General features: G+C 39.2%; 1 protein-coding gene and 1 long non-coding RNA gene across 2 annotated transcripts in view; one reads left to right on the plus strand and one right to left on the minus strand.

Annotated features, from left to right (window-relative positions):
- LOC140467209 (AT-rich interactive domain-containing protein 2-like) overlaps window positions 1-4,875 on the minus strand; it is a 257,492-nt gene extending 252,617 nt beyond the window's left edge. Inside the window, exons 1-2 of the mRNA XM_072563419.1 lie at window positions 4,522-4,875; window positions 3,610-3,703 (exon numbers count right to left, since the gene is read on the minus strand). Of these exons, the coding sequence (XP_072419520.1) occupies window positions 3,610-3,703; window positions 4,522-4,607 (180 nt within the window). The 5' untranslated portion in view covers window positions 4,608-4,875. The remainder of the gene's footprint in view (window positions 1-3,609; window positions 3,704-4,521) is intronic.
- A 9-nt stretch (window positions 4,876-4,884) lies between these two features.
- On the plus strand, window positions 4,885-8,289 carry LOC140467210 (uncharacterized). Its single transcript, XR_011955361.1, has 2 exons — window positions 4,885-5,027; window positions 5,266-8,289. It is a non-coding gene; the product is annotated as an uncharacterized lncRNA (long non-coding RNA).
- Window positions 8,290-24,557: the final 16,268 nt, after the last annotated feature.

The raw sequence follows: 24,557 nt of genomic DNA on the forward strand, positions 1-24,557 counted from the left end.
CTAAGGCCAAAGGAGTGGTCATAGAGAGATTAAGGAGCAATAGGAAGACTGAACCTGAAAAATTAAAAGGCTGAAGTATTGAGATGGAATTAAAATCACAAAGGATAAGTAACCTCTTGAATCTGCTGCACTCAAATAATCTACAAGTCAATGTGGAACAAAGTCAAACATTTTTTGGGAAGTTTCAATACAAAACACAGCACGAATGATCCACATGGAATGTCACCACCTCAAAACAATTAGTAAAAGTTGCTGACAAGTTGTCTTGCCCAGTAACCTGACTGGTAAGTTTATCTAGGAGAATAATGAACATTAGAGGCCACACTCAGCCTTGGGCTACCTTAGGATAGAGTGAGGACTGCAGATGCTGGGCAGTCAAAGTCAAAAAGCGTGGCGCTGGAAAACACAGTTGAGGCAACATCCAAGGAGCAGGAGAGTTGACATTTCAGGCATTAGCCCTTCATCAGGGATCTCCTGCTCCTTGGATATTGCCTCACTTGCTGTGCTTTTCCAGCACCATAATTTTTGTCTTGTGCTAGCTTAGCTGATGAGAACACAGTGGATCACAACTGATGGGATGAGGAACAAAAATCTGATTACAGCATAGTTGCATTACTGGGAAATATGCCTGTGCAGACAGCAAATGAGGACAAAGTTAGGCCTAGACCCATTTTTCATGCACTCTTAATGCAGATTGCCCTTAAAAAGTAGCTAGTAACGTAAACTGACTGAGGGCTGCCAATATCTAAGCCAACATGACAGAGAGCCAGTAAGCATCGTCTGGCAACAGAAAAGGGAATCATTTTTCAAAATGCTCTCAAACGTACAGAAATTTTAAATGAGAGCTTGGATGTTCCTACATGCATTTAGAAATTTAAACTGGGAATGTGAACAAAGGCAATTGGAAAGTTGCCCAAAAAAGGGCATTTTTTTTTCCTCGAATTGAAAAACAGGTTGATGATAGCCAACCCAACAGGGCCCCACATTAATACAGTTAACACATTGCTTCTACCCAATCGTGATCATGTATTCTTACCTTCATACCAATAAAAATACAACAGTTAGTCAATTCTGTACCACCACCATAAAATTGAATTGAACTCTCATTTCCCATTTAGATATGCACTATGGAACAGGCCAAAAATGACAAAATAAATCTAAAATGACCAAAACAGGCTCTCAAAACAATGGAACAAAATGGAGTACAGGAAAAGCTTCTAGAAAATGCACAAGTTGTATACTTTATGGCGACTGACTGGCCAACCTCTTTCACTGTCTAATACATAGCTCCAGATTGACATACAAATTTAGCATTTCAAACCATATTCCAGTTATTAATAGTTTTGCCTACCAAAAAAACCATATATAAAATCAAGCATTTCCTTTGAAAGGTACTTTTTTTCTAGTTTGAATATGTTGCTTCTGTTCCATCTATGTAGATGCATTAATAATGTGTTGGCACCATCGCCTCTGAAGTTTCCCAAGGATATGTCCTAGACCTACAACATTCTCCACATTAAAATGACCCCAAGACAGGAGGACAGGCTGATGACACTCGGTTCTTCCTCACCATTAATTCTCTTGATTCAGCCAACATCCAGCCTGTGCTGTCAACTGATTTGCCCAACATCCAATTGTGGATGAGCAACAATTTCCTCCAATTAAATATCATAAAGACAAAAGCCATTGACTTCACAAACTCAATTCTTTCACGAGATTTCAACCCTATCAACAATCTCAGGCTAAAGTATCTGCAATCTTAGCATCCTATGCCTTGTCTATCTGCTCTACTCAGCCCATCTTCTACTGAAAAAAAAACTGTACCCGTACTTTAATGTGCTGTCCATGCTTTCAGTTAAGACCCCAAACTTCTTACTCTTAAGATTTGCATTAAAAGTTCGTCTACCCAATATCCCTCATGTGACTGCCCAAATTCGTTAAGGGACAATGTTAAAGGCATTTTATAAATGCAAGCTACTATTATTGATTATCTCCAGACTCAACTATGCTCAATGCTCTAGACTCAATGCTCCCGTGCCCTCTACCTGGCATAAACTTGGGCTCAACAAAAATTCAGCAGGACAAATCACGACGTGCATTAAACCCCACTTATTCAACATGTTCATGCCAGTTGACCAACATCCTCAAATTTAAAGTTCTTTCCTTTGCACTAAAATCCCTCAATACATCTTATCGCTTAAAGACCTTAAATCCTTCATTAACTTACTGTACAATATTATAGCAAATTCAAGACAAAAAATAATCTCTTGCATGGAAGTTACAACTGCAGCTATCATTACAACTGATGTAAAAGAAGCCGCAAGCTAAGAAAAGTAATTTTAGTTTGTTCAAGTGAATGCTAAATTCTCACCTCAGCCAATTAAATCATTAAATTTCCCTTTTTCAGAATATATTCCTTTCTCCCACCACCCACCCCCCTCCATCCCCAAGTTTGATGCAAGATTTTGTTCGGGGGGGAGGGGGGGAAAAAGAGGAAGAGTGAAGTCACTCAATTTTATGATAACTTGAGTTTCAAACAGACTACATTTTCGATGCCCCTATGCCATAGTATATAGGGGTAAACACAGATAATCTGTTCATTTCAACAAACAATATGAAAAACATTATGTTATCCAATTTTCAGTAGTCTAAACATTTAACATCCAATCTATAAAATTTACTAATCAAACTCTAAAGTTCAGAGAAAATTCCGTTTAACAGTCTCAAATGCTTTTTGCAGGTTCTGATTTCAATTTATGTTGATTGAGGCCTCCACAAGGCCTAGCTGGGCTTGAAGCCTAACAACCTTTTTTTTATTAAACAAACACCCGCAATCTATACCCTTTAAGAACAGTTCAACTACAGCAGACGGTTGGATTGTAGACTCTTAACGATCGTCACTGCACTGCTGTACGTCTCGCTCACATTATTGATGTTACAGAGTCGCTAATTTTCAGTTTCATTCACTCGCTCCCTCACTCTACACTGGGAGACACAGGCCTTAAAGGGCTCACACGAGCCGTTCCGTTTCGCAAAAAGGATAATCTCTTAAACAATCACATGAAATACCTTCCAAAAAACCCCCAACCGCTGGTTTTCTTAAGGTAATGTTTAGCAATTTTATTTTTAATTTTTGTTTAACATATTTTGTATGGATTACGTCAAATTCATTGAAACCTAATTGGAAACCAGACTTTAAAATAACTATTCATAACTAAGTTTTATTTTCCATATATTTAGATAACTATATAAAAACACTAATTATTAAGGATCTACAAGTTTGTTAAAACTGAAAATATTAGCTAAATGCGAGTCCCCTTCTCCAGCCATATATGCAAGTCCCCATCTGCAGCCGTTTGAGACCCACAGGTTCCCAAATTGAGTTTCTGTCAACAGTGGAAATGGTTTCTAAAAACAAATTTAAGCAACTCATACCAACCAATATTTTATCTGCCTTAAAGCAAATAAAAATAGTGCCAACAGTAAATAAAGCGTACACATGAAATGTGTTCAAAAAGGGTTAAATCTCAATTAATGGGACATCAACTATAGCCCTTAATTTAGAAACGGCATCATTATCTAACATTTTTATTATTGTATAATTGTTACCTTGGCGAATCCCCCGAGTGAGGTGACTCTGCTGTATAAAGCACTCAAATCCAACTCTCTCCCTCCGATTATTGGGATCTTTCTAAAGGATGTCCTAAAAACATTAAAAATAAGTCTCAGCTCCACATTTTTAAAAGGTAATTTTAAGTAATTGTTAAAAAGGGCACTTGCACCTTAAAACACAAAGGAATGCCCCACTGAAAGTTTGGGAAAATGTGTTATAAAATGTTTTATTTAATTGTTGCAAATATTGAATGATATATTCTCCAAGCTAATTAATGCTGGTGTTAAATTTACTCACCCCCAAAATGATAATTTTAAGCCGCTCTGAATTCAAGGTGAAACAACTGAAATGATTTTAAAAATCGAGATAAATGGAAGAGTATATTTAAAGTTCTACTTTCTTCCCACACATTGCGATGGATAAGCCCCCTCCCCACTCAACCTGACAGATAATTACAGCAACTGAGCAATAGAATGCAAGAATAATGCAATTCCAATTATGTGTTTTTTAAAAAAAAATGTGAAGATGAAAATTAGACAAGAATACTTTTTTTTGCCAAGAATTACTGCTGGCACATGGTGGTAAAAGACGACGAGAAAGGCAGCCAGTTAATGTTCAAGCCCCTCTGCTGCTCAACTTCCTTTCGCTATTTATACAAAAACTTTTTCAAAGTGAACATATTTCATCCTTCACAATAAATTAATTCACGGCGCCTGTCGCCTTTGCTCACTGTTCTGGTAACCGAGTGACAAGAGAAAGCCTTTGAAGGCCCCTGAATAAAACCACCACACACCTTACCCTTTCCCTCCTACAACTGTTAAACGGTTAATTCGTGTCTGTATTCCACCCCCCACCCCCTCCGCTGATTAAAAGTTGTATTTATTTTCTGCCGAAATATTTTTTTTTACCCTTTACTCCTGTGAAAGTGCCGCAGCTCATCCAGGAAACTCCTGCCAGTCCTCAAACCGCCGCTTTTACTCGGAGTTTTAGCCATAATAATCTTTCACAGGGAAAAAAAAACTCCCCAAATAAATAAAAAAAAAGGTCAGGGAGAGCTCCCGAGATAAATCAATCCTTATTTTTTATAGATATAGATATATAATATAGATAGATAGATATATATTCTCTCTCTCTACAGTCTCTCCTTTCCCATCTCCGGAGAGTCGGGCGCCGGAGCCCGAGCCATCGCCGGCCGCGACGGGAATTAAAGCGGAGCTTTGGTGGTGGGGGGGGGGGTGGGGGAAAGGCGGCAGCAGCAGCAGCAGGAGGAGGAGGAGGAGGAGGAGGAGGAGGCTTCGCCGAGATCAAAGCCCCCGGTACTCGCTCGGTGCCGCTCACTAGCCCGGGGAGGGTGTTATATATATTTTTTTCCGCCGCTCTCCTATAACAATCCTGCCAGCCTGTGAGGGGGGAGGTGAGATTTTAATCTCCTCATCACCGTCTCTCGCCTGCTTTTTTTCTCTCAAAGGGCCGGGGGTTTTGGCATGAGTTCGGCTCGTTTCTCTCCATCGGCTCCGGTTCTTTTTTTTTTGTCAAATTTATAGATTTTTTTCCGAAAGAAAACGATTCGAATTTTAATTTTTTTCAAATTTTTTTTTTCTTTTTTTTCTCTCTCTCTCTCTCTCTCTGTCTCTCTCCCTCTTCCCTCACAGACAATGAAAACCGAGCAGCCGAGCAATTACCCGCCAGAGGGGGGGTCCTGCAATTCCGCAAAACAGCCCGCCGCCATGGCTGCCCGGCCGTCGCAAGGCAGGCCGGGGATTGCAGTCCACGGCCCCGCGGCTAGGACGTTCAGGGGATAGGAGGCGCTGGGGGATAGAAGACTACGACTCCCAGGGTACACCACGCCAACTGCACCTGATGCGCAGGCCGCCAGGGACGCCGTTAAAAACGAGAGCGCACGCGCTTAGACGCGCGTGGGCTGTTGGGGGATGTAGTCTGTAAGCCGCGGAGGCGAGGTTAAAGGAACGCAGAGTGATAGCGTGGGTGCGTGAGCCTTCAGCGATATTGTAGTTTTCGTGTGTTTTGCGTCCTTATGGACAGACTGAAAGGGAGCAGCGCGGAGAACTACAAATACCGGCATGCAACACCTGCAGCTTGTTTATAGCCTCAAAATGGTGGTTTGCTGAGATGTTGTTGGAGCCTGTGTTCAGAAAGTAATAATTTCACTGAGGAGTGTGTGCGTTTTTGATATAGTAAATATCCCACAGCATAACTAAAACATCGCATATTGTCCTGTTGGAAGTGAGGTTCCTGCCATCTCCCTGAAAGTACAGGTAGAATAGAAGAGCTTACTACTGCTGTTGGATATTTGAACGCTTATGACAGAATAAAGTGATACTATTTTGAAGGTTGTCGATTACAGTTGGTTTATTACTTCAACTGTAATTTACAGGGATGTAAGCTATTACGATCAATTCTGTTACTTTTGTGTATTTGTGCCCCCCCCCCCACTTTAATGTCTTTCTGTTTTTTATTGACTTTGTGTACATTATAAAAAGCTGGTTGAGCTGAGGAATCGCTTCTTTTTGTTTTCCGTTCATTTTACTATTACCTCGGATTCTTATGTATTTCGGTTCTGCTTATTTGGAGTTCTCAGCCTAACAGAGATTGAACAACAGTATTGTTAGACGCAAGTTAAAGGAGCAAAATCACTTGAGTTGGAGATCTTCCGCTTGCTTATGCTAAACTTCAATGTCGACTGTACCGAAAAGTGATTGTCAGGATGATATTGACCACCTAGTCATACATTTTACAGTACAAAAGGATGTTCGTTAGTTCAGTTAGCTGCGCTGCTGATTTGTGAAACTAACGGTGTGGATTCAATTCCTGCACCAACTGTGATGGACTCTCCTACTCATATGAGGTGTGGTGACCTTCCAATTAATCCACCAACACGTTTCTCTCTCTAATGAGAGAGCAGTCTTGTAGTCCTCTGGCATTATGGCAACCTTAACTTTTTTATTACAGTACAACAGAAGTCTTTTGGCCTATTACCTTCATGCCGTCTTGCTGCAAAGACTATTTTACTAGCTCTATCACCATCTTTCCCTTTTCTCTGTAGCCCTGTAATTTTTCTTTGCATACCTATCTAATTCCATCTTGAAGTTGAAGATTAAATCTGCCTCACTCATGCCAGAGGTGCATTCCAATCTGACCATTCAACTTCAATATAAACTGAAACAGTTGATTTGGATCCACTGTTTGGATCCAAAAATTAGTTTGGATCCCATAATTCTTACAGCCAGAAGATGTACTGCTTTATACTTGTTTCAATTCTTGAAGACTGAAAAGATGTAATTGCACAATTGACTATTTGCATCTGTGTAGCTGAAGGTAACCGTATTAACAGATTATGTGTATCAGAATAAGAAACAAAACAATTTTACATGTTTCAGAGTTGTTGTAGAAAACATTAATTCCCCAAAATAAAATGTTGTGGCAATTCATTGGTCTCCTATTTATAGGCAAATTGGTTCCTTGTGGCTGATTTATATCATCCAGTTTTTATCAGTGATCAGATTGTAAATGATGGTATCATTAATATAGCTCTAGAAAAAAGCTTGATGAAAAGATACCGATTACGAGTAATGTGACTGAGAAAGTAAAGAACCTACAAAAGCATAATAAGAATTATGACCTGATAATACAACCATGTGGATTTGACTGCAGTATTGTAAGTTTAGGTTATGAACACGGAGGCAAATAACTTCTAAAAGTGCAGAAACATTGAAGAGCATACAGATATTCAGTGAAGATTTAAATCAAAATTCTTGCACTGGGTAAATGATTAAGGAAGGGATGTCAAGCAGATGAGTGGAATGCATTGTATCTTGCTTTACCTGAAACATGCTTTAATTTAAAACCAAAAAATGTCTTGAAATGTCCCAGGTTTGCGAGTGATTATTCTGCCTGTTAAAATGAAAAGTAATCTTGCTCAACAATGTTACGGACCACATCTTCAACATCCAAGCCACTGTAGTTCAGGAAGATAGTTCACCCCCATCTAGTTAGGTAAATTCAGACAGTAAATGCTGGTTGGCCTTGTTGGTGAATTTTGGATGGGCCACTTCCTGAGAGTGAATTTAAAAGAAAGTACTTGGCTCAGTAAGATCCAACATATTCTGATTTTATTTCATTTTAATTTAATAAATGCATGCACAAAAATGTTGTTGTGGATGAAAATGTAGTTCAGTTATCATTCACTGCCATTGAGGTAATTTATTTGCTTCAGTTCTATTCTTCCTGTTGCATCTTTTTGGAAACTCTACTGATTTCAAGCTAATAGACCAATACTAATTGTGTCTTAGAATTTATTTTTAAAGGTTATTTGAGAGGGATCCTATATAGTGCAGACCAAGAAAATACTGTTCAATGAGTTAAGTAACTAATGTTTCTCAAGCATGTAATTATTATTACATGAGAGTACTCGCTTAGTATGAGTTCAGTACCAAGCTCATGTTGAAAATAACATTTAGCATTTGCATGATTTGTGATTTCCTTGGAAGAAACAGGTGACTTTGGACATATGGTTCTCAAAGCTCTGCACTCCTGGGGTATTCCTTGTGTCTTGTCTGCATCAGTAGATTAACTAATAGAGATCAGTTGCAAAATTAATCAACAGTTTGATTAGCATTGTGCCATGTAATTGCAGTGACAATAAAAGGCAAACAAGCTTCATTGATCACCCCGTGTTTTTATTTTAAAAATGGGAGATATTTACTCTGGACTACTAGGGAGTGTTGAATCTAACAATTTATACAATAGATTCTGTTTAGAATGGAGTTGACTGGTTTACCATACAGAACAAAGCAAGTGCACACCCTAAATTTGTGCATATTGCTAAGTCCTTAAAATGCAACACATTTTTACTCTAACACCTGTTCCTTGGCGGAAGCATTAAGATGAGAAGACAGTGGGTTGTAAGTTATGTGAAGATCAATTTACATTTGAAAATAGATATGAAAGACAGACTGGAATCCAAAATAATGAATACAGGGATCTGCTATGGGAAATTCATCAAACTTCACTGATGCTGAAAGTGATATCTGCCAAATCCAAGTGTTTTTTTTATATATATCTGAAAGGAGAATGTTCATGTATCAATAGTCCGTAACATAACATGCATAGATTATGACTGAGCTGATATAAACCTTTGAAAGACGTTTTGAATAAAAAAACTTTAAAAATTTTAAGTCAAAAATCCTTTCTGGGAGGAAATTTATGTACATTCACTTGCATCTTGGCCTGATGAAGTCAACAAATATCTGTTGTAAAATAATGTGTATTCAATTTAAAATGAAGACTATTTAGTTACACTAGGCACAACAGTGTGGGCTTGAGAAATAAAAACCTTGCATGTTATTTTTCTGGCTATAATAGGACAAATGGAAGTGAAGTCAGTAATCTGCAGTCCTGGCTGACAAACGGGGATTGGAGTAGAATGCCACAGTCAACTATACCAAGAACCCAACATTTCAATGTGGAGTTTTTCAGGTTTTTTCCACTATCAACTAAAATGTAATTCAAATGTTAAGAATTGTTCAATACTGTGATGGGGTGGAAACCTCATTGGTGAAGTTCTGAAAGTTGGGAATAAATTTGGACGGCCTCAACATATGTAAGGACTTTGGAGAGAAAAGGAACATTTCAGATGGGGCTGTAGTTTGCTGAGCTAGACCAGTAAAGGATTTGTTGTTTTGAGAGTGATGATTTTGATAGATATAAAATTAAGGGGAACAGGAACTAATAAACCATTTATTATTTCAGCTAACTTGTGAGAGAGGCCCCCTTCAGTTAATGGCTGACCATGGGTTGCATCCTTATTGTTCTATCTTTCTGCTTCCCTGAAGCAATGTCCCTTGTGCCTGAAGAGACTATTGCTGGAGTGACGGTCCCAGTCGCAGAGGTCGCATCTGTATGTGGTCGTTGATCTGCTCGAGTTGCTGCATTCCTTCCTTGGTGTCTGCTTGTCTGCTGCAGCGCTCATCAGCTGCTTTTCCCCTGTTTTGGGGTGTTGGCTCAGGGTGCTTCTCCACCTCATGCGGCCAGCTGTAAGCCATTCCAGGGACTCCGTAATGATATCAAACACCTTCATGCAGACGGCCTTGTAGTGCACCCAGTGAGTCTCTTCCCGGATGGAAAGAGACATAGCAGATATCCTTTAGGATGCGGCTGTCCTCCATGCAGTGGATGTGGCCCAGCCAGCGCAGTCTCCACTGACTGAGCAGAGTGTACATGCTGGGAAGGCCAGTGTGAGATAGGACTGCTGCGTTGCACATATTTTTTTTTGCTCGGAAAAGGCAGATACTCCTCGAGTGGAAGCTATTCAGTCTTCTCTCCTGTCTGGCATATGTAGTCCGCATTTCACTGCCGTACAGCAGTGAACTTGGGATTTGTCCATACTTGAGTCGTGAGGCAAGCAAGAGTTGAGGCCGTATTCCTGATCCTCTTGTCAATTCTCTTCTGAGCTTCTAAGTTAGTTGACCAGTTTAGTGGGAATAGAGTCTAGAGAGCAAGAGATGAGGCACACGAAGTTCATTGAAGAAAGCCATAAGATTATTTAGGGGAGAAGCTGGGGAAAATATTAATTCAGTATGAGGGAAAAGGGAAGCCTAAGAGGATATTAGGCCTGCACTGTATGCTAGGAAAAGGGAGGGAAGTAGAAGAGATTGCTTTTTTAAAAAGTAAATCTTCCAATTACATTAAAATTCCCAATTAAAATTAGCTCCAAACACTTAATTGCAACTGGAGATTCATATCTGCATTACTATAGATTAGACTTCTTACAACTGGGTGCAATGTCAAAGGAAATTTGTTGACATTGCATATTGATGCCTCTGCTAATATAGCTGTTGAGTAGTCAAAATGAATTGGACTGATGGGTAGAAGTGTATGTAACAGGAAGTTTTTAGGTTTGACCCTGCCTGCTGCTTTCTGGAATTAGTTTGGAAAAAGAACTCTATAATGGAAGGTGTATCCACCTGATGTTTCCCTTCTAAAAAGAATCATCTCGATGAGTTAAGGGTAAAACCTATTTGTTCCTCAGCTACAGTAATTGAAGGAACTTTATAATGTATTTTCTAAGCAACTGTGCCTGCCAAGAATCCAAAGATGACCATGCTGAATTAGTGACTTGACCACATAGAGGCATACAGTATGGAAACAGAACCTTTGGTCCAACCAGTCCACGCCAACCGTGTTGCAAAACTAAACTAGTTCCACCTGCGTGCGCATGGTCCATATCCCTCCAAACCTTTCTATTCATTAATTTATCCAAATATCTTTTAAATGTTGTTTCTGTAATAGCTATGACATCCCAGTGCCCATGTTTCCATACATGCCCTGAGTCCAGCCTTATTGGAAATACCTTTTGCATTGAAATAAATGCATTTTCATTCTTCAGTTATTTTATTCTCTGACTTGCTTTTAGCTGTCTTCTTTAATTAGCTTGCTCTTTTCTGATTCCGAACCGTCCTCATCTTTTTTTTTGTTTTACTGTGATGTAGGAACCTCCATCCCTCCCAAAAGTTTGCTTCTCCCAAATAAAACTAGCAAATCTCTCCACCAGGATATTTGCCCCTTTCCAGTTCAAGTGAAACCCCTCCTGTCTTGGAAGGGATCCCAGTGATCCAAGAAACCGATTCCCTGTAGATTGCATCACCTCTTAAGCCATTGACTTATCTTCCCTCTCATTTCAATCCTTCCCTCACTAGAACTTGGCACCAGAGGTAAACCAGAGATTACTACTTTTGATATTCTGTTTTTAACCTTCTACCTAATCTGTTATGTTCCGTAATAATGTCATTCTTATCAATGTGTACAACATCCGGCTTCTCACTTTCGCCTTTTCACAATATGCTTGAAACGTGTTGAGACATCTTTAATGTGCTAGAAAATCAGAATAACGTACTTCAGAAAATTTTACATCATATCCTTTTGCCTTCAAGAATAACTCTAAGCCAGAGAGTATTACTTCTCTTTAAAAAGTGAGCTTCTGCGAGAAATACGACTTTTGTTTCCTCTTTTCCTCTGTTTTGGGTTATCTCAAGGGATAAACATGTATACTTCCATATTACTGACTGTGGAGTAATCAGTATTGCATCTTCATGAGTTTTGATGATGATAAATCACTAGTTCTGTATTTATTTGGCCTCCTTGGTAACTGGGAAATATTGTCTCTTATGGAAGCATAGATTAAAGGAAGTAGAGTAACAATGCACTTTGTCATTAAAACAGCAATGAAATTTAGCTGTTCTCTCCCTCCAGCCACACAGTCCTTTAAAGATATTTACACTGCTGCAATTTCTGACCTAGTGATAAACCCCAATTTTAATCGCTCCACCATTGATGACTATGCCATCAGCTACCCAGGTTCTAAGATCTGAATACCCTCCCTGTACCTCTCTGTTTCTTGTACTGTTTTTCTCTCATAAAATGCTTCATAAAACCTTTTTTGACCAAACATTTTGCTGCTACTCTAATTTTGTCTTGTGTCTGTGTCAAATGTTGTTTCATAACATTTCTTGATGCTTTATTATGTTAAAGGCACCATGTGAAATTGAGTTCTTATGTAGATATGGCCTTGTTGGAAATTGCTACTGGATTTTGTTCCAGCCATCTTTCAGGCATCACATTTCAGATTAATATGAACTGTAGTTGTATTTAATTTACTTGCTCATCCAAGGGAAATGTTTTAGTCCATGACATCATTACAGCTGGATTAAGTCAGGTGAGTTATGATCAGAATTCCAATAGCAACACCACTTGATTCCATTGAGATCCTACTGTCTACTGTTTTCCATTTGGGTCTGATGTCTTGTGGATTTCTGTAGAGCATTCTGCACAACATATTTTCCCTCCTTAAATCACCCTTGCAAATTCGGAGCACACTGAATTTCCCATCACTTATTTCATGCTACTACTGTGGACCCTCAGTGAACTTAAACAGAAGTTCCGCCTAATTCCTAAGAAGCCTATTATAATCTGAGCATTTAGAGTTCAATGGAACAGCAAGTTAGAAAAAGAAGTGGGGAAACAAAAAGTGACTTCATGGATGGCTACAGCTAAAGACATTTGGCCCATCATGCCTATACTGCCTCTTTGCAAATGTATTCAATTAAGTTTCCCCACTCTCACAGCTCTCCTTTTCCCTCATCTAATTCCATTTTGAATGTTAGCATTGAAGCTGATTCCACCTCTCTCTCTCGAACAGCGTACTTGTATCACAGCATCTCGATTTGCAAAAAAAAAACTCCTCTGGTTCTTTTGCTAAAATTTGTGCCCTCTATTTGCTAACCTTCAGTCATGGAAACAGTTTCTCCTTATTTATTCTATGAAAACGGTTAATCATTTCAAATCCTCCATCAAATCTTTTCTTGGATTCCTACGCTGAGAACAACCCCATCCTTTTCAGTCTTCTAATCCGGATGTCACTATAATAAGTGTGTACTGCGCCTTCAAAAAGAATTGACATTCTTTCTAAAGTATAATATCCTTGCTTTTGTTTTCTATTCCTCAATTAATAAAGCCAAGGATACCATATGCTTATCATTTTTTAATAGGTTCTCAATTTGTCATGCCTTAAAGATTTGTGTTCATAATCAAACAAGTCTTTCTGTTGCAGGATTCTTTTTAAAATTGCTCCATTGGTTCACATTGCTCTCTTCATTCTTCCAACCAAAATGTGTTACTTCCCAGTTTGCAACTTTAAAATTGATCTGTTGATTCTATCAAACTGCGTATGCGCTCCTGAAATCTATTAGTATATTTTTCATTATTTACTATATTTCTGAATTTATACATTCGTAAACTTTATCATTATGCTCTGCGTGTGAGGTTATAAACAGGAAAGGAGAGGTCATCCTGTTCTGAGTTTTCTATAGGCCTCCAAATTGTTCCAGGGATGTAGAGGAAAGGATAGCAAAGATGATTCTGGATAGGAGGGAGAGTAACATAGTTGTTGTTATGGGGCCTTTAACTTTCCAAATATTGACTGGAAATACTATAGCTTGAGTATTTTTAGATGGGTCAGTTTTTGTCCAATGTGTCCAGGATAGTTTCCTGATATAGTATGTAGATAGGCCAACAAGAGGTGAAACCACATTGGATTTGTACTGGATAATGAACCTGGCCAGGTGTTAGATTTGGATGTAGGTGAGCACTTTGGTGATGATGACCATAATTTGGTTATGTTTACTTTAGTGATGAAAAGGGATCGGTATATACAGCACAGCATGAGTTATAGCTGGGGGAAAGGGAATTATGGTGAGATTAGGCAAGATTTCGAATTCATAGGATGGGGAAGGAAACTGCAGTGGATGGGCACAATTGAAATGTGGAGCTTGTTCAAGGTACAGCTACTGCGTGTCCTTGATGATAAGTTATATACCTGTCAGGAAGGGAGGAAGTGGTCAAGTGAGGGAGCTGTGGTTTACTAAGAAAGTTGAATCTCTTGTCAAGAGGAAGAAGGTGGCTTATGTTAGGATGAGACCCAAAGGTTCAATTAGAGCACTTGAGAGTTACAAGCTAGCCAGGAAAGACCCAAAGAGAGAACGAAAAGGAGCTAGGAGGAGACATGAGAAGTCATTGGCAAATGGAATCAAGGAAAACCCTAAAGCTTTCTTTCGGAATAGAAGAATGCGTAGAGTAAGATTAGGGCCAATCAAGAACAGTAGTGGGAAGTTGTGCATGGAGTCCGAAGAGATAGAAGTGCTAAATAAATATTTGTCTTCTGTATTCACACTGGCGAAAACAACAATATTGTCAAGGAGAATAAAGATATAGGCTACTAGACTAGATGGGATTGAGGTTCACAAGGAGGTGGTGTTAGCAATTCTGAAAAGCATGAAAATAAGTCCCCTGGGTCGAATGGGATTTATCCTAGGATTCTCTGGGAAGCCAGGGAGGAGTTTGCAGAACCTTTGTGTATGATCTGTATGTCATCATTGTCTACAGGAATAATACCAGAAGACTGGAAGATAGCAAATGTCCCCTTGTTCAGGAAGGGGAGTAGGGACAATCCTGGCAATTGTAGACCAGTAAGCTTTACTTCAGATGTGAGTAAAGTGTTGGAAAAGGTTATAAGAGATGGGATTTATAAATCCTCTAGAAAGGAATAAGTTGATGAGGAATACTCAACACGGGTTTGTGAAGGGTAGTTCATGCCTCACAAACCTTGTTGAGTTCTTTTGAGAAAGTGACCAAACAGGTGGATGAGGGTAAAGTGTTGATGTGTATATGGATTTCAGTAAGGCCTTTGATAAGGTTCCCCACAGTAGGCTATTGCACAAAATACGGAGATATGGGATTGAGGGAGACGTAGCAGTTTGGAACAGAAATTGGCTGCCTGAAAGAAGACAATGACAGCATGGATACAACATGGATACAACCATGGTGGTGGTTGATGGGAAATGTTCATCCTAGAGTTCAGTTACTAGTGGTGTACCGCAAGGATCTGTTTTGGGTCCACTGCTATTAGTCATTTTTATAAATGACCTGGATGAGGGCGTAGAAGGATGGGTTAGTAAATTTGCAGATGACATTAAGGTTGGACAGTGCCGAAGGATGTTGCAGGTTACAGATAAGCATAGATAAGCTGGGCTGAGAGGTGGCAAATGGAGTTTACTGTGGAAAGTGTGAGGTGATTCAGTTTGGAAGGAGCAACAGGAACAAAGAGTACTGAGCTAATGGTAAGATTCTTGGTCATGTGGATGAGCAGAGAGATCTCTGTTTTATGTACGTAGATCCCTGAACGTTTCCATCCAGGATGATAGGGTTGTTAAAAAGGCAAAGTGTGTTAGCTTTTATTGGTCGAGGGATTGAGTTTCAGAGCCATGATGTCATGTTGCAGCTGTACAAAACTCTGGTGCGGTCAGTTGTACAGTTATGGTCACTGCATTATAGGGTGGAATGTGGAAGCTTTGGAAAGGGTTCATAGGCAATTTACCAGAACATTGCCTTGTCTGGAGGGAAGGTCTTATGAGGAAAGGCTGAGGAAATTGAGGCTCTTTTCATTAGAGAGAAGGTTGAGAGGTGACTTAATTGAGACATATAAGATAATCAGAATGTTACATAGTATGGACAGTGAGAGCCTTTTTCTTTGGATAGCAATGGCTAGCACGAAGAGACATAGCTTTAAATTGAGGGGTGATAGATATAGGACAGATGTCAGATATGGTTTCTTTCCTCAGAGTAGTAGGGGTGTGGAATGCCCTGCTTGAAACAGTAGTAGACTCACCAATTTTAAGGGCATTTAAATGGCCATTGGACAAACATATGAATGTAAATGGAATAGTGTAGGTTAGATGGGCTTCAGATTGGTTCCACAGGTCGGTGCAACATCGAGGGTGAAAGGGCCTGTACTGCGCTGTAATGTTCTGTGTTTATATCAGGTCATTAGTAAGAATTGAAAAGCACTAATTCTTTCCTATCCCTTATGTTGTATCCATGCTGTCATTGTCTTTCATATGAGAGGCTTTAATTTTGCTAATGAGTTTATTATGTGCTACTTTGTCAGCTGCCTCTTAGGAGTTCCTGTGCACAGCATTAACTGCATTGCCCTCATCAAAGCTTTGGTTACATGATCAATTAATCTAATATCACAAATGGGATCACAATTTGCCTTTAACAAATCTGCGTTGACTTTTGTTTATTAGCCCGTACTTTTCAAAATGCAAATTAACTTTATCTGAGATTGTTGCCTCTGAGTTCCTCAACCATCGACAATAGGCTGATTGGCCTGTAGTTAATCCCTCTCCATTTCTTTAAAATAGGCCATAACATTTACAATCCTGCAGTTATCTGGTGTCCCACCTACATCCAAGTAGGATTGAAATCTTGTGGCTACAGCTTCCCTAATTTTACCTCTTACTTTCCTCAATTTAATAATTGACGATGCTTCTCACCAAACCAGGAGACTTTTCTACTTAGAAGACTGTCAACTCTTCAGATGCATCCTATTATTTTTTATCCTGTGTAATATATTCTATCGCTTCCTGTGTTACTGTTATTTAAACAGCACTCCCTTCTGTGGTGAAAGCAACTGCAGTGTAGTTATTTATGCCTCTTGCTTCCACAAGGTCTTCTGTTTCGTTGATAAGACTGTAAGAATTAGGAACAGAACTAAGCTATTCCCTCAAGCCTACTGCACCCTTCAATAAAATGATGGCTTATTGGACAGTATCCATTTTCCTGCTGTTACCCCATAACCGTTCATTCTCTGACTGATCAATAATCGATCAATCTCAGCCTTAAATATACACAAGGAATCTGCCCGCCCCAGCTCTCTCTGACAAGAAGTTCCAAAGACACTCAACCCTCTAAGAGAAGAAATTCTACCTCCTCTCAGTTTTAAATTGGTGTCCCTTCATTTTGAGACAATGCCCTCTAACCCTAGACTATCTCATGAGAGGGAAATATTTTCTCAGCATTTACACAATGAAGCCCCTTAGGACTTCTGTATATTTCAATGAGATCACCTCTCATTCTTCTGAATTCAATGTGTAGAATTAGATTAGATTAGATTACTTACAGTGTGGAAACAGGCCCTTCGGCCCAACAAGTCCACACCGCCCCGCCGAAGCGCAACCCACCCATACCCCTACATCTACATCTACCCCTTACCTAACACTACGGGCAATTTAGCATGGCCAATTCACCTGACCTGCACATCTTTGGACTGTGGGAGGAAACTGGAGCACCCGGAGGAAACCCACGCAGACACAGGGAGAACGTGCAAACTCCACACAGAGAGTCGCTTGAGGCGGGAATTGAACCCAGGTCTCTGGTGCTGTGAGGCAGCAGTGCTAACCACTGTGCCACCGTGCTGCCCACAAGGAATCTGCCCGCCCCAGCTCCAACTAGCAATTAAACTTTACTTGTAAGACAATCCCCTCACACCAGGGGATCATCCATGTGAACCTTCTCGAAATTGCTCCAATCAAATAATATCTTTTCTTCAATTTACTTTTAGATGTGGTCTCACCAGCACTATGTACAGTTGTAGTAAGACTTCCCTGTGCGTAGACTCAAATCTATCCCACCTTATACTATTTATAAGATTGCAAAATACTTTGCAGTTTTCGTTTTATGTTAATAACTAATCTTTTGTCATACTCTGTACTTACCCCTCCTTCCTTTTTTTTTAGAACTCTTCTGTACTTTATTATAAATCTTGCAAAGGTCATGAATCTTTTCTGTCTTAACCTTTTTATCTTCAGTCAGCCAGAGAGCTTTAACTTTGGATGCTAATCTTTCCACCTTTTGGAAATATGCCAACTATGCCTTTGCTGCCAAATCTCCCCCTGCAAACCCCTCTCCACAAAACACTTCCTGCCATGACCTATTTGTGCACTGTTGAAATATGTGCAAGAATGCTCAATTGTCAAAGATCTGTGAGGAAAGGTGAGGGCTTGGCAAAGGCCAATAGTAAATCAATTTCAGGCAAAAATTTGTAACAAGCATAATGTACTGTGTACTTCAAAAAGAACACTACTGCATAGTCTTACTATGGCAAATAATGCATGCATTTTGATATTGTGGAAGCTGGAAGACCTATTTAATATAACGGAAGTTATAAGGCTAGACTTTTCGTCTATATGGCAGGTCCTTGTGGAATGTCCAACTTTCAAAAGAACACAAGAAAAGGAGCAAGAGTAGAAGATATGGCTCATTGAACTTGTTGTCCTATTCAATACGATCATGAGTGACCTTGACTCTCTCATCCACTTTCCAGTTGAAATCCTGCATCCTTTGATTCCCAGAGAGCCTTAAACATATTCAATAATAGAACATTTGCCACTCTCTGGGATAGAGATTTCCAAAGATTCACAGTCCTTTCATTAAAGTAACTTCTTATCCTCTCAATCCTAAGCAGGTGGCTCCTTCTCCTATGACTGTATGCTAGTGTGTTAGATTCCACAATCAGAAGAAATAGTCTCTCAGTATCTAACATGTCAAGCCCTACAGAATTTTGTATGTCTCAGTGAGATCACCTTTAATTCTTCAGAACTCCAAAAAGTATAGACCCATTAGTCAACTCCTCATCAGTTATGTGTGTCTGTGCAGCAACATAAAAATCCCCATCCAATTCATACACAAAATAGCCCTTTTAAATTACCATCCATACACAACCACACAATAACATTTAATCACACTTAAACTAATCACTTGCATGTTACAATAAATAATATTGGGCTTGTCTTTTTATAAAGAAAATTTTCAAACTGTTTTTGGTTGTAGACTACCAATATCAATACCAAGTTCTGATGTTTAATTCAACGGTATTTTGTTTCCTTTATTCTTTAAGATGTGAGCATCACTGCTCAGTCCTTGAACTGAGGAACTCACTGGACCATTTTGGAGGACAGTTAGGAGTTAAAACACATTGTGATGAGTCTCCAGTCACTTGTAGACAAGATGGTGGCAAGTTTCCTTCTCTGGTAATTTTGTAACCGAGCAGCAGGTAGGGTGATTATTGAAAGCTTGTAGATTGTCATAAAAATCCAACTGGTCCACTCATATTCTTCACGGAGGATAATCTCTACTTGTTTGAGCTTTGCAATCTGGGAACTAGGAAGCCCCGGTTTAAGTCCCACCTGATCAAGAGATGCGTAATAACATCTCTGAGCAATTGATTAGAAAATATCCAACACCAACCCTGACAGATTGATTAGATAATATCTTGACTGTTAATGAGGCACAGACAATAAATACTGTATTAAACGACTTCCTACCTCCTGAGAACAAAAGTATTTGAAGAAGACTGCAAATCCAACCTTGTCATCTCCATGTGAAATCATAGTGGCAAATACAAACTCATCTCTCTGTATTCCACAAATTGTTACTCATACTTTTTCAGGTTTTGAAAAGCAATACTATTCTTCCCAAACAAAAGTTATACAAACCATCTGCTTGTTCTTTACTTCAAAAGGGAGGTTAAGCTTTGCTTGTTCTAATCGGGAAGAACATATAGTAGATGAAAGGATCAAGTTATATATGGTGCATGTGTCAAAGGGAAACTTATTTTAGTAACTAATCTCTTTGATCCTCATTGATTGATTGTACATTGGTTCAATGACCGTTTCATGTACGTAAAAATGACCAGGTGATATAGCACTAAATTACCCCAGAAATTCTGTATTTCTTGCAGACTGAATCATTACCTTCTTCTGGACGGAACTTTATGATATCGGCAATGTAATCTTAGAGTGAAAGTGGTAATCTGCACTGTCATAGCATAAAAACAACATTGTTGCTTTGATCAGACACACCTCATCATCAAAAGAATTAAATGAGTACAACAAAATTATTTTTAAATTTCTTCTGTTTGAATTTTTGAAACGTGCTTTTTGTTCTTGGGATGTGGGAATCCTGAGCGAGACCAGAATTTTTTGCCTGCCCCTAACTGCCCTTCAGAAGATGGTGGTGAGCTGCTTTCTCCAAATCCGCAGGTCCTCATGAAGTGTCCGTACTATTGGGAGGTGGCTGTTTGGGTGTTGTTGGAATGGTCTGATCTGGCATGTCATAGAGGTATACAGCACGGAAACAAAGCCTTTGGTCCAACCTGTCCATGCCAAACATAATCCCAAACTAAACGAGTCCCACCTACCTGCTCCTGGCCCATATCTATCCAAACTTTTCTTTTTACGTAATTATCTAAATGTCTTCTAAACATTGTAACTGTGCTTCCTCAGGAAGTTCATTCCATATGCGAACCAACCTTTGTGTAAAAACTTTGCCCCTCACTACTTTTTAAATCTGTCTCTTCTTACTTTACAAATATGTTCCGTAGTCTTGAACTCTCCATCCAAGGGAAAAGGCACCTACCATTCCCAGCTATACCCCTCATGATTTTATAAATGTCTACAAGGTCACCCCTCAATCTCTTACACTGCAGTGAACAAAGTCGCAGCCTATCCAGCCTTTCTTTATAACTCATACCTTCCATACTTGGCAACATTTTAAGTATATGTCTTCTGAACTCTCTCTGGCTTAATATCCTTCCTATAACTGAGCGACCAGATTGGACACAATACTCCAGGAGAGGCTTCACCAATGTCCTTAACAACATCAACATGACTTCACAACTCTTATACTCAAAGTACTGAGCAATGAAGGCAAGCATGCTAAACACCTTTTTCTATACCGTCTCTTTGTGATGCAAACTTCAAAGAAGGATATACCTCAACCCCTAGGTCCCCCTGTTCTACAACACTATCCAAGGCCCTACCATTAATTGTATAAGTTCTGTCCCTGTTTGGTGTACCAAAATGCGATGCCCTGCATTTATCCAAATATTCCATTATACGTCAAACTTGTACCTATTGATTGATTATTTGAGGGGCCAGGTGGTGATTTACTCACCAGAGAATTCCCAGCCTCTGATCTGCTCCTTAGTCATCTGGAGTTTGGCTAGATTGAATAATTCCAGGATTGGATTGTCTCTTCAGTAGAGCCCCGGATCAGCATGTTGAAATTGGCTGGAAATGTACACAACTATGGAAGTATTACATTATCAGAGATGCCATCCTTCGTGGGGAAAGAGGTAAGACCAACTGTCTTTTCAGATACATGTTGAACATCTACATATTAAATATCCAATGCCAATGTTGGAAGAAGAGCAGGAAACTTTTTTTCTGGTGTCATGGGATAATACCCCAGCTTCAAGCAAAAGAACATACAAACTGGACATTGAAATCATTGTTTATATGTAGAATGAATGATGTGTTTACCAGTATCCAAGTGCCTCTGATGAGTATCGTAGATGTGTTGCAATAATCCCATAATTGATAGGAATAGCCTTGTGACTGTAGCTTTATCTATGTTAGGAAAGAAGACTTGGAACAATATTTATAGCCTCTTTGTTTTTGCTTTCGGACAAAGGAACATAGGATTTGGGAGCAAGAGGTCTTTCAGGCCTACTCAGCCATTTGATAAGATCATGGCTGATCTGGTTGTGATCTTAAATCCTGTTCCCTGTCTGCCCCTTGACTATCAAAAATATATACAACTCAACTTTGAAGAAATTCAGTGACCAAATCCCACTGTTTCTGGGGGAAAGAATTCCACAGATCAACAATTGTCTGAATATGAACATCATGAGAGTCTGACTCTTGAAACACCCTTTGAGCACCATTTCTAGATCTTTTCAAAACATTTATTGTACTGTATTATGATTTTTATAACGTAGCTATTGTAAATAAATTGCATGAATCCTTCAGCTGGTTTGTGCATGATATTGTCTACCAATTCGAGAGAAGTTATGAATTCATTTTTAGGCCACAGAAATAGGAGTTTAACTAGGCAGAAATTGCAAGATTGCAGTACATGCTATGGTTAAGAAAACAACAGCAATAAAATGCTGTTAATTAAGACTTTTTTCAATTGTTTTCACAACTGAGTAGTTGTATTTGGAAAAGTCACTGACCTCAACAATGTGAGGGAACAATAGACAATTGGTGATAAATCAGCCTTAGTGTATTGACTGTATCACTGCCAATATTAATTTAATGCCTCAAAACTAAGTTTAGTAACTCAATACAGCATAACAGAATGGAAAGGAGCTGGTAACTGCTATATAAGTTTGCAGCACTTCTGTCTGCTCCACTGAAATCTATAGTTTCTACAAATTCTTAATACTGTCAAAGGAGGGGTGTGTCACTGAGTCTGGGTTCAGATTTATTACAAGATCTGAGTGGCATATGTTTAAGTCCCGAGCAAATTTATCTATATATAAATTGCAAGGTGTAAAATAGAAACCTAAGGCCTAAAATGGTGGGCAATGTTCACATAACCCAGTCTTGTTAGAAATGTGGAGTCTGCCACGCTGTATTGGGCTACTCCATAGTGTCCAAATCAAAGTAAGATAGTATGGGTACTAGAATTCTTAAATGAAAGCTGAAAATGCAGGGGAGTATCAGCAAATTTGATAGGATTTGTGTAAGGAGAGAGAGTTAACATTTTGACTCTGATAAAACTATCCTGTTCTGAAAAACCTGAAACTGGCATTAGACAGTGTATGTTGTTATTTCAGATTTTTCAGGAGCTCAGCAACCAAATAGGAGAGTAATGTACCTTTTATAGATGACTTGCTAACTGTATTCCTTCTCTTCTACATTGAAAGAATGAGCTGTTGCATGTCCGCCTCATGGCCTAGCTGACACTCAGCTTGTTAATATATTGGCCGATATTGAATCCCTCTTTCCCAGTCCAGACACATAGCTGCCTCTTAGTTGCAACTGCCCATAAATAAGGTTGATGGGCCAAGGGAAAAAGATACAGAAAACACTGCAAATTCAGCAGATCATGCAGTATCTTCAAGAGAAAGCAGTTAACATTTCGGGTCCAACGGACCCTTCTGAACTGATTTGTAGGTAGCATAAGGTTGGTATATTATTGCTAAAGTTGGGGTGGAGGGGGGAGGTCAGAGAGAGAGAGAGAAAACGAATAGCTGCTGATGGGGACTAATAGTAACTGACAATGGGTGTGGTAGCAGCCCATAGGGTGACAAGGTCTAATGTGTATATGTTAAAATTGTATCCTTTCCTACAAGAGGTTCCGCCAAGTCAAAACATCTATGTTGCGTTTCTTGAGGGAAGCGTCAGGGAGTCTTTGAAACACTTGCTTTGTTCTCCCCTCTTTTGTGTATCTTCCTTGCATTGAGTGAAGATGATTTGCTTTGGCAGTTGAAACTCCAGCATCCTAAACATATGGCCCAGTAGAGTTGGCTTTGGATGATTATGGCCTTGATCCTGGTACTATTGCTGCTTCAAGAACATTGATGCCTATCCTCCCAGCCAGCTCTGCTGGTATTTCTCAATGGCCCTGCGGTGGCATCTCTATGTACTGCAAAGTTTGGAGCCATAACAAGTGGTTAGAAGGATGACTGTGTTATCTACAGAAACCTTGATGTGAGGGTGGAAGCAGACATTTATCCTTCCACTAACTACTAAATCTGGTCATTGATTTCATTGTTGTTATTGCTGGTGCTTGTTAGACAGATATCCACTACTGCATTTCCTAATTATTGCAGTATAGTAAAAGATATTTAGATTTGGTTGTAAAGTGTTTTGGGATACCTGAAATAATGGGAGATACTATAAATAGTTATTTGTTCTGCAAGTTACGTTACAAAATTGAGTTAAGAAAATCCAAACTCTCAAGTTAAAGTCAAAATCTAAATGTGGCGTTTACTCATAGGAAACAGTTTAGATTTTCAACTTCATATCATTTTCTGATGTTTGTTTCTTACTTTTTTTTTAAAAAAGCAGTGTTTATGAAATTATATTCTGTATAAGTCAGAGAAAACTATCTTGCATTGGAAATTAGTGTGTTTGAATGTTCAGTGACAGTATATTTCAATAGCACATTGGCACATCAGTCAAGTAACACTGTCAAAGGAGTGCTAACACTAACTGGGAGGAGAAAACTGTTCATTGTAATCACAGTCACTGCAGGTGGAAGTTTAATACTGTAGAACTGATTTAATGGTCAGATTTTAAAAATTGAATTCCTTCTATTAACTAAGAATTATAAATGGCTTGAAGCCAAGTTATAACACTCCCTAGAATCCTTCTGTTACTGAGATTTAACCCGAATCAATCAAAACACATCTGGTCCATGATCAGAGTCTAAGTGACCTCTTTAGAATACAGGCCAAAACAGAGGGAATGATAAAACAGGTCATCAGTAACTAGCATAGTAAGCTAGTGGTTGCTATTGTGTTTAAAGCCCTGTGATTGGAGTTTGAAATCCAGTGAAAGGTTTCAGAATACTGCCTACTCTGTAGTGATCATATCAGTCAGTACATGAAAAGGCAGTGGCAAATCAACAGGCAAATACCATTCTTCTCCAAAAATGGAAAAGAAAGCGATGAAACGAGAAGTGAAAGTTGCAGAGAAAAGGGTATAAGTAATAGCAGAAGTGTATATGATGAGCACTAGTT

The sequence above is a fragment of the Chiloscyllium punctatum genome, chromosome 45, assembly GCF_047496795.1.
Source record: "Chiloscyllium punctatum isolate Juve2018m chromosome 45, sChiPun1.3, whole genome shotgun sequence".
Lineage (NCBI taxonomy): Eukaryota > Metazoa > Chordata > Chondrichthyes > Orectolobiformes > Hemiscylliidae > Chiloscyllium > Chiloscyllium punctatum.